Genomic DNA, 10,323 nt, shown 5'->3' with positions numbered 1-10,323 from the left:
AAAGGCCAAAGGCTGAGCACAGAGCCTGGGCAGGCAGATCCTGTCCCTCATGGATGGGTCAGGGCTCCTGAGGTGCTGTGGGGTGTGGGGTTTGTGATGCTGAGTGAAGGCCAAAGGGATGAGAGTTCCCAGCCTTGCTGGGGGTGTTGAAGGAAGCAGTGAGGCCCCCCTGGTACCTTAGGAAGTCTCCTCACAGCCCTTAGAATCATAGAATCAGTCAGGGTTGGAAGGGACCACAAGGATCATCCAGTTCCAAACCTCCTGCCATGGGCAGGGACACCTCACACTAGATCAGGCTGGCCAGAGCCTCATCCAGCCTGGCTTTAAGCACCTCCAGGGATGGGGCCTCAATCACCTCCCTGCACAACCCATTCCAGGGTCTCACCACTCTCATGGGGAAGAACTTTTTCCTCACCTCCAGTCTGAATCTCCCCACTTCCAGCTTTATTCCATTCCCCCATTCCTTGCTGCTGGATGATTGCCACAGCCAAGAAGGCAAAGCCTTGGGGTCTCTTGAGCACTTCCAGCCTTGCCACTGCCCATTGCCATCTCCATCACAGCTTGTCCTACACTGCGCCACACACTGGCTTTGGTTTCTGCAGCACAAAGGCCAAGCCCTGACCACAGAGCCTGGGCAGGCAGATCCGGAGAGGCTCAAAGTCAAGTTTCATCTCCTTGGCCTTGGTGGCAGAGGCACCTGCCATAGACAGAAGGAGAAAGACCTCAGTTCTGTTGAGCTTTCATTCTTGCAGGTGGTCCTACACTGCCCCATGCCTGCAGCTCTTTCCCTCCATGCTCTTGACACCCATCTTGCTTTCCTACCAGCTCTCACCATGACATTTCTGTACCCTCCCTGCTCTCTCTCTGCTCTCCATGGCCATTTTTTGAAACACAGATCCAGGACCTCTTGGACCACAAGGATACCCTTGGAGTGACTTTTATTTGTCCTCACCTCCACTCTGAACCTTACAAGTTGCACCACATGGAGGTTTTCTTGTCTTCCCTTCCCAACAACACCAAAATCTCCATCAGCAGCAGCCTTCAGGCAGGTGCACATTGCAACTGTTTTGCCTGAGTTTGCACTTCACAAGGTTCCAGAAGCCCTGAGCTCTCTGTGTCTCCACTCCAGTCCTGCCAGATACCCTCTGGAGCCTCTTCACTTCTTCTTCATTCCTCCAGAAAGAGGAATTTCTAAATCCAGACAGCAAGAATCCAGATGTGGCCACAGCAGTGCTGAGTGCAAGGAGCACAACCCCTGTGTCTGGGTGGCCACACTCCTCCTGCCACAGCCCAGCTGCACTTGGCCTTCTGCACTGTGCTCAGGCTCTGCTCCATCCCAGCCCATTGGCAATGGTCCCTGCCAGAGGCCTTTCTGCCTGGGGCCACAGCACAACCTCCAGCTGCAAAGCAAGCCCCAAGGCACCTCCCTGCTGCTGCCTCTTAGCTTGGTAGGCACAAGGGATGGCACAGTCCCCAGCCCAGCCCTGGGCCTGCCCATGGCCAATGGCACCAAGGGATTGGACTTTGCAGTGCCCTCCCCTTCCCCTCCTGCCCATCTGCCTCCTCCTGCCCTAGTAGCTTCTCAGCCATTCCTCAGCTCCCAATGCTGGCCCAAGCCCTCAGCCTGCTTGTGGCCTGGCAGCTGAGCAGCTACAAGAAAGCTCTGCAGGGCCTTGCAAGGCAGCTCCCTGCTGCTGCCTTTCAGCTTCTATATTGGCCACAGCCAAGTCCTGTCCCTGCTGCTGTCCCCTCAGGCACTCAGGGGGCAGGCAGGTGCCAAGCCAGCTGCAAGGCTCTTCCTGCAGAGGCCAGCTGCAGCTGCTTAGGGACAGGGAGTGCCACAAGTCACTTGCCCACCACATGCCTTCTGCTGGCCTGCTGGGGACTCTGGCAGCTGGCAGGCCAAAAGCACAGAGGCCAGGCAGGAGTCAGGGGCTGCCTTAGCAGCTACTGCAGCAAGACGTGACCTCCCAGTGCCTTTCCTGCCTTCTTGCTGCTGCTGCCCTAGCAGCTGCTGAGCCAGCAGTGACCTCACAGCCCCTGCACAGCCTTGTTCCTGCTGCTGTGCAGTAGATGCTGAGGCACAGCTGAGCTGCCCATGGCGTTGCCACCCATCTGCTCCTGGGCTCCAGCAGCTGCTCAGCCACAGGTCACCTCCTGCTCCTCTTCCAAGGCCATGAGGCTGCTCTGGGAGCTCCCAGCCAGGGGCCAAGCAGAGTCACTCAAGAGTGTGAGGGCTTGCAGGTGAGAGGTCAGAGCACAGGAAGGAGCTGACCCAGGGAGGGCTGAGGGCTCAGAGCTGAGGCTTTGGTGTCCTGCTGAGGGTGCTGGGCTGGGTTCAGGTGAGGGCCAGCTCTGAGGGGGAGGGATAGGTTTTGGAGGGGCTGAGCTGGAAAGGTGAGGTGAGGAATGGGCTCAGCTCCTTTGGGTTAGAGCAGGGCACTTAGGTCAGGGGAGGAACAGAAGGTAGGGACAGGGCTTGGTGGACTGTCTAGAGAGAGTGTGATGGGATCAGGCTGTACTGGGGGGGAATCAGGGGATCCAGTTTTTGCTAGGATGGGGCCAAGTGAATGTGGGAAAGGTGTCAGAGGATCCAGTCTGTACTGGGAGAGAGGCCAGTGTGTACTGAGTGTGGTTAAAGCAATCCCGTTTATACGGGGAAGGGACTTAGTCTGTACTGGGAGGAGGCAACTGGATCTAGTTTGTACTGAACGAAGACCCAGTGTCTACTGGAGGAGATCAGAGGATGCAGTTTTGACTTGGACAAGGCCTAGGTTATACTGGGACAGGATTAGGGCTTTCAAAAGGTACTGGGAGGGGCCAGTCTTTATTGGGAGAGGCCATGGGGTCAGGTTTCATTGGGAGGTGTCACAAACTGTACTAGGAAGCAGCAAGGCCTCCAGTCTGTACTGGGAGGAAGCTCCAGTCTGTACTGGGAGAGGGATAGAGTATCCAGTTAGTAGTGGTAGAGAGCCAAGTGCAAACTGAAAGTGGAAAAGCAAACCAGTTTATACTGGCACATGGCACAGGCTACACTGGGAGGGGTTCAGGAGATCCAATTTGTACTGGAACAGGTGCAGAGTGAACTGGGAAGGTGCTAAGGGATCCAGTTTGTAATGGGAGAGAGTGGAGTCTGTACTGGGAGGGGTCAGAGTATGCATTTTCCACTTGGAGGGATGCAGTCAGTACTGGGAGTGAGCAAGGGGATCCAGTTTGTAGTGGAGCGAAGCCTGGTCTGTACTGGGATGGGATCAGGTAAGCCCAGTCTGTACTGGGAGATGTTCATGGGACCCACTTTGGGCTGGGCTGGGGCTCAGACTCTACTGGGACAGGGTAAGGAGATAGATTTTTTACTGGGAGGGTCCCAGTCTGGTGCTGGGATGAGTTCAGGTGGTGCAACTTTTACTTGGAGCAGGCACAGTCTGTACTGGGAAGCAGTCCTGTCATCTGGTTTGCACTGGGAGGGCTGCAGCTGGAACTGGGAGGGGGCCAAGGCTTCAACTTCGCTCTAGGACCAAACCATGTCTGTAGTGGGAGGAGACCAGGGGATCCAGTTCGCACTGGGATGGTCCCCAGTCTGTCAAAGATTGCAATGGGATGGGATCAGGGACACCAGTTAGTAGTGGGACAAGGCCTAGTGTGTACTGGGAGGGAGTCAGGAGCTGCAGTTTGTACTGGGAGGGAGCCCAGTCAGTACTGGGATGGAAGCAGGGGAGCAGTTTACTCATGGAGGGATGCAGTCGGTACTGGGAGGGGAGCAAGGAATGTACTTTGTACTGGAATGGGACCCAGAGTGTGCTGGGATGGAGCAAGGTGATCCAGTTTGTGCTGGAAAAAGGCCATGACTTTTTTGGGAGGGGACCAAGGGATTCAGATTGCGTTGGAACATGACCCAGGATATACTTAGAGAGCTGAAAGAGGTTCATGGAGGTTCATGTCCACGGAGGGGGCCCCAGTCTGAACTGGGATGGCATCAGGGAATCAGTTTGCACAGATGGGTCCTGGTCTGTCCTGGGATGGAATCAGGGTTTCAGGAGATGCACTTTGTGCTGGGATGAGACTCAGACTGGACTGGGAGATGGGAATGCCTCACCTGGGCACCACATCTCCAGCTTGTCCAGCTCCGTCTGAATGCCATCCTGTCCCTCTGCCATCTCAACAGCACCACTCAGCTTGGGGTCATCTGCACACTGCTGATGGTGCCTCCAGCCCTCGTCCAGAGCAGTGATACAAATATTCACCAGCACAGGATGGGATGAGTGGAATCAGTTTTTCAGTGGACAAGGCCAGGGCTGACCTTGGAGATGTTAATGGGACCCAGTGTGAAATGGGAGCTGGCCCAGTCTGGACTCTGGTGTGATTAGGGGATGGAGTTGTGACCATGCCAGGGCCCAGTCTGTGCTGGGAGGGTTTAAAGGAACCCAGGATGTACTGGGAGGAGTCCCAGACTGTACTGGGATGTGGCCATGGAATGCAGCCTGTACTGGAATGGGGTCCAGTCTGTACTGGGAGAAGTCTAAGTGGTTAAGGTTAGGAAAAGCCTAGGCCAGTCTAGAGTGGGAAGGAATAAGGGATCCAGTTTTTATTGGGGCAAGGCCTGATGTGTGCTTGGAGGGATTAAAGTGACCCTGTTTGGACTGGGGCAGGGCCCAGACTGTACTGGGAGGGCATGAAGGTGTGCAGGGTGTACTGGAATGGATGCATTCAGTCCTGGGAAGGGAGCCAGCAGACACATTCTGTGCTGGGATGGGCCCCAGAGGGCAGTGCTAGAGGAGAGTATGATGAAGTTTGTACTGGGATGAGGCCACATCTGTACTGGGAGGGGTTAAAGTGACAATGTTTGGGCTGAGTCTATACTGGAAGGGGTCAGGGTATCCACTTTGTAGTGAGAGGTTGATGGAGTATGAAGGCACAAGGAAATCCTGTTCTGATGGCAGTGCTGCTCTGGAGCCAAACTCTGTGCCAGCAGTGCCCCTGGCCTGTCCCTGCCTGCAGTGCCAGCACTGCCACACAGCAGCACAGTGCCCAAGCTGCCAGAGACCTCAAGTCTTGCCCCATCACAGAGGCTCAACAGGAGAGTGTGGAAGGCAAGAAAGAGCAGCTCAGGACAGCCCAAGCTCTGGGGCTCCCTGGCACTGCTGCTGTGCTGGGACTCTGCCCCTCCACCTCTGCACACAGGCACTGCCCTGCAGACTGCACAGAAGGCTTGGATGAGGGAGCTCAGAGAAACAACTCCCTGCAGGGTACTTTATTGTGCACAGCTCCTCATGTCTGCAGTCTCTGGGTCACACCAGACAGGACAACACTGAACCAGAAATGGTCTGAAGAAAGACATTTGTGTGGGAACAACATTCTCACAAGGGTAACACCAGCAGCAGCAGCCAGAACTGGAGCAGCCAGGCTGGGCCTGCACTGAGTGACATCAGAACTGCTCTGCAGGAGAAGACAAACAGTTTATTGCTTCTGAAAGCAGCCAGGGAGCAGTTTGCTGAGGGCAGCCTTCAGCTCCTGGTTCCTCAGGCTGTAGATGAGAGGGTTCACTGCTGGAGGAACCACTGAGTACAGAACTGACAAAACCAGGTCCAGCGATTGAGAGGAGATGGAGGAGGGCTTCAGGTAAGCAAAGATGACAGTGGTGAGAAACAGGGAGAGCACAGCCAGGTGAGGCAGGCAGGTGGCAAAGGCTTTGTGGCGTCCCTGCTGAGAGGGGATCCTCAGCACTGCCCTGAAGATCTGCACATAGGACACCACAATGAACACAAAACAGACAAAACTAAACAGAGCACTGACCACAATAAGCCAAAGTTCCCTGAGGTAGGATGTGGAGCAGGAGAGCTTGAGGATCTGGGGGATTTCACAGAAGAACTGGTCCACAGCATTGCCCTGGCAGAGGGGCAGGGAAAATGTATTGGCTGTGTGCAGCAGAGCATTGAGAGCCCCAGAGGCCCAGGCAGCTGCTGCCAGGTGGACACGAACTCTGCGGCCCAGGAGGGTCTCATAGTGCAGGGGTCTGCAGATGGCAACGTAGCGATCATAGGACATGATGGTGAGGAGAAAATACTCTGTGTCAATTAGGAATATGAAAAAGAAGAGCTGGAGAACACATCCTGCATAGGAGATGTCCCTGGTGTTCTTGAGGGCATTGTCCATGGATTTGGGGACAGTGGTGGAGATGGTACCCAGGTCAAGGATGGAGAGGTTGAGGAGGAAGAAGTACATGGGGGTGTGGAGGTGGTGGTCAGAGGTTATGGTGGTGATGATGAGGCCATTGCCCAGCAGGGCAGCCAGGTAGATGGCCAGGAAGAGGCAGAAGTGCAAGAGCTGCAGCTGCCTTGTGCCTGGCAATGGCAGCAGGAGGAAGTGGGGGATGGAGCTGCTGTTGGCCATCTGCTGCCTCTGCCCATGGAGACCTGTGCAAGGAGGAAAAGGCAGGGACAAGTTAGGGAACACTTCTCTCTGCACACCAAGATTGCAGTGCTCACAGAACACCTCCTCCCTGAGCTGCAGCAGCAACGGATCAGCTCATTCCCCACCATCCCCCAACCTCTACATCTTCAGCACAGTTTCCAAGGCAGCTTGGACACTTAGTTTCCATGCAGACACCTCTGGGGCAGGACTTGCAGAGTCAGTGTCAGAACACAAAGTGACCACATGGCAACAGCAATGCCCCAGAGCAAGAGTCCTGTGGATGGCTGGCGAATGAGGGAAGAGCACTGCAGTGCTGCAGAGACAATGAAGGGAAGAGAGAAAGGCAGAGGGGCTTGGGCTGAAGCCTTCTCCTTGGCCAGCTCTGCTCTCTGCAGCTCCCAGCATGGCACTGAAGAGCTTTTGTCATCCTTTTGTGTGCACACTCCAGGAGCCTTCAGCTGAATGTCAGCTGCCAAGGAGGTGACTGATGCCCTGGAGCCCATAGCTTTGAGGGCACTGCCTGTGCTGGGGAGAAGAGGAGAGCAAAAGGTTGCGTTGGGAAGTGTGTCTGCAGTGCAGAGAATGGCACAGAGGTGCCTGATCCCCCTTTCCTGGGCATCCCTGGCAGCAGATCACTCTGCCCTGCTGCCCAAGTCTCTGCTGCATGCAGCTGTCCCTGCCAGTAGCTGCTTCTGTGTGCCCATCTCTCCTCCCTGTCCCTGCTAACAGAGCACATCCCACCTGCTGTATGCTCAGCTCTGAGCTGCAGACCCCTCCCAGCCTCAGGACACTACCCAGGGGCAGCTCTGGATGTACAGGGACTCAGGAGCAGCTCAGAAAAAGGCTAATGAGACCTTTCTGCAGAGTAGAGAAATAAACTCTAATCTCACACTGCCCACCCAGCACACCAAGGTGATCAACATTCAAAGCCAAGACTCCTTCCCTTCCAGCAAAATGCTGCCTGGATGTTGTTCTGGAAAACCTCCTCAGAAATGCCTAGGGGGGAGCTAGAACTTTGAGGAATTGTGGCCAGGGCAGCTCCCTCTCCACAGCACAGGGACCCTGCCCTGCCCTGCCCTGCCCTGCCCTGCACCCACAGACTCACCATGTCAGTGGCTGCAGTGACTTTTCCTCCTCTGAGCTCTCAGTCACCCTCCTGGACACCTTGAAGCTTTCTCTACCTTCTTCATCTTCCTGAGATCTCCTGGCAGTGCCCTCAGCCCTGCTGTACAGTGCAGAGGAGCTGCTCCCTGCTAGGGAGCTTTTCTCTGCTGCTTGTTTTCCAGCACATCCTTCCAGCCACAGAGCCCAACCCAGCTGAGCAGCAGAGGACCAACCCAAGGCATGTAATGATCCCTCTGGTGGCTTGGGTGCCGTGTAAACATCAGAGACTAGGAGAAAGATGATGAAACCTCTCAAGAAGTCAAAGTCAGATTCAGACTCTGAAGTATCTTGTAGTGCTGATGGGTCCCATTGAGGACACTACTGGGAAAGTGTCTCCAGGCTGTGGTTAGAGTAGAGAACTGAAGGCAGTGATGAGAGGTCAGGACAAGAAGTGAAGCTGGCTCTGATTCTGAGTAAACCTCGAGGTGTTTCAGTAAAGTAAATGGTCAAACCCTGAGCCCTGACCCCTGGATAGGCATATCCTATCCTTCACTCACCCCTCAGGGCTCTTCCTGGAGCAGGGTAATTTGGAGAGAACCAACGTCAATGGCAGGACTATGGCACAAGCCCTGCCAGGCTCCTGAGGATGCAGAAGGCGGCAATGAGGGCTGGCAGGACGAGTTGTCTCCTTATAGAGATCATTGGCAAGAGCCACAACCACAGGCATGAAGAGTTTGGCTCTGCCAGGAGGCTTTCAGCTCTTGCACAGCCCTCTGGCATCTGCACCTCAGGCTGTCTTCTGCTGCTGCATGCCCTGAGCCTCTTTTCCTGCAGGCTGGAGTCATCCCCCATCTGCCCCTCCTTGCTGGCACCTTCCTTTCCTGCTCTCTCTCCATCCTCCTTGGTTCGTCTTTGAAACACAAAACCTTGGGGTGATGCTGGGTGCTCCTGGGTGACATCATGCCCCACAGCACTGCCCTGGCAGTGGCATTTCTTTCTTCTCAAGTCCACTCTCGACCTCCCCAACCACACTTTGTGGCTTTATTTCTTTCTCATGCTGCTCTTCACTATGTAGAAAAGCTTCACCATGTCTCAACCCACTCCTCAAGCATTCTCAGGCTACTCCTCAGCTGTCCTCAGTCTCTACATCACTGATCCCAAGGCCTTCAGCCTCTACCTGGTGGTCACAGGCCAGAGGCCTCCAAACATCTGGTCAAGGGACAGTGGCTTTAAACTGAAAGAGGGGAGACTTAGATTGGATATAAGGAAGAAATCTTTTCTGATGAGGGTGACAGGACACTGGAACAGGTTGCCCAGAGAAGGAGATGCCCCTGCAAGTGTCCAAGCTTAGGAATTCTGAACAACCTGAATTAGTGGAAGATGTCCCTTCCCATGTTCAGGGACTTGCACTAGATGCTCTTTTAGGTCGCTTCCAACCCAAATCATTGCAGGATTCTTTGATTCTATCATCCTCAACCCTTCTCCACAGCACTGCAGATCCCTACACACACCATGGGGGTGTTTGCATCTGAAAGCAACCAGGGATCAGTTTGCTCAAGGCAAATCATATTAATATTTTATCAGATTTCTGGCTAATAAATTTGATCATAAACCATATCAGATTGGTGCAGCAAATGTCTGGGTGCCCAATTGTGATGGTTTTACACAGACTATGTTATGAATTAACAGTCTCAGGCTTGGAATAGGCGAAACAAAATTGTAAAAATATGGAGAACATTGCCGGTAAATTAGCCGACACTGACAGAGGTCCCGTCAGGATTTTGGGAGCCTGTATTATCCAAGGGCTGGCTGAATTTAGCATTTATGAGGAAAAAATCTGGATTTTCGAGGAGAGGATTTTCCATTTTGGGAAAGCTACAAAGGTCAGAGGTAAAGCATACAGGTCTTACTGATTTATTCACATTGCAAATCAATGAGTCTAGTGTTGCCCTTAAAGCAATCGCAGAGTCAGCACTAATTCTAATCCTAGCTCATCCAAGAGTTCAGTGGAAAGCTTTTCCAGACCTTGCAGCCCCGACACGGTCCGAGTCACCGGAGCACAGTTCCCAGCACTGTCTTTTTATGAACCGCCTGAACCGTGATCCCGCGAACAGGACTTTGAAGGCACAGACCCTAAAATGGTGTCTTTTGGGAGGGCACAAGATTTTGAGCAGCTTATTGCTGAAGGCACATCGGCTTTGTCCTTAGCTCAAGGCACAGCACTGCCGAATCTTGCTGCCGTGCACATCTTTAAAGATAAACAAAGCATCCACTCATAAACAAAGCCAGCCAATCATTTGGGTTCTGTGTCATCGCGACCAGCTGCTCCACTGGTCCCGTCCACAGCGTACCCTGTGCTGAGCCCTTATGTCCCATAGACAGCGGATTATAATTAAACTATCCGACCTGCTGCATATGCAGCCTATCCTGGGACAAGCCTGTATGTTCCACTGGCAGCAGATTACAATTTAGTCACTCCTCATGTCACACATTCCATGCCAAGCCCATACGTGCTGCGTAGAACGGCTCATGCACTCAACCCAGCCACTGGACGTGAAATAAGTCCATCCACATCTCAGCTGAGAGATAGAGGCTTTCAGGACAAGGATTATGAACTGGACTTTGCGTCAGCACTGCTGAGCATGGCCCCATGCGTTTTGCTGCCAGCCACGTGTCCAGACCTAGCCTCAGTGACTGCTTACACTGTGCAGCGCCCCCCAATTCAGCAGCAAGTCTATCTGCAGACTAGCCACCCAGCACAACCTCACCTAGGAACAGTCGGCAGCTGCAGACAAGTGACAAGCTTTTGGC

The 10,323-nt window shown here is 53.9% G+C and overlaps 1 protein-coding gene across 1 annotated transcript; it reads right to left on the bottom strand.

Moving 5' to 3' along the window:
- Window positions 1-5,454: 5,454 nt before the first annotated feature.
- Window positions 5,455-6,393, bottom strand: LOC128967497 (olfactory receptor 14J1-like). Its single transcript, XM_054381638.1, has one exon. The coding sequence runs from the start codon at window positions 6,385-6,387 to the stop codon at window positions 5,455-5,457; it is 933 nt and encodes a 310-aa protein (XP_054237613.1). The 5' UTR covers window positions 6,388-6,393.
- Between the last annotated feature and the right edge of the window lie 3,930 nt (window positions 6,394-10,323).

This window comes from Indicator indicator, chromosome 6 (genome assembly GCF_027791375.1).
Source record: "Indicator indicator isolate 239-I01 chromosome 6, UM_Iind_1.1, whole genome shotgun sequence".
NCBI lineage: Eukaryota > Metazoa > Chordata > Aves > Piciformes > Indicatoridae > Indicator > Indicator indicator.
The sequence above is the reverse complement of the archived record's forward strand: the minus strand, read 5'-3'. Positions and strand labels throughout refer to the sequence as shown.

Bases quoted from the DNA above. Each gene is read 5' to 3' on its own strand.
- LOC128967497 (XM_054381638.1), bottom strand. From the start codon at position 6,387: ATGGCCAACAGCAGCTCCATCCCCCACTTCCTCCTGCTGCCATTGCCA.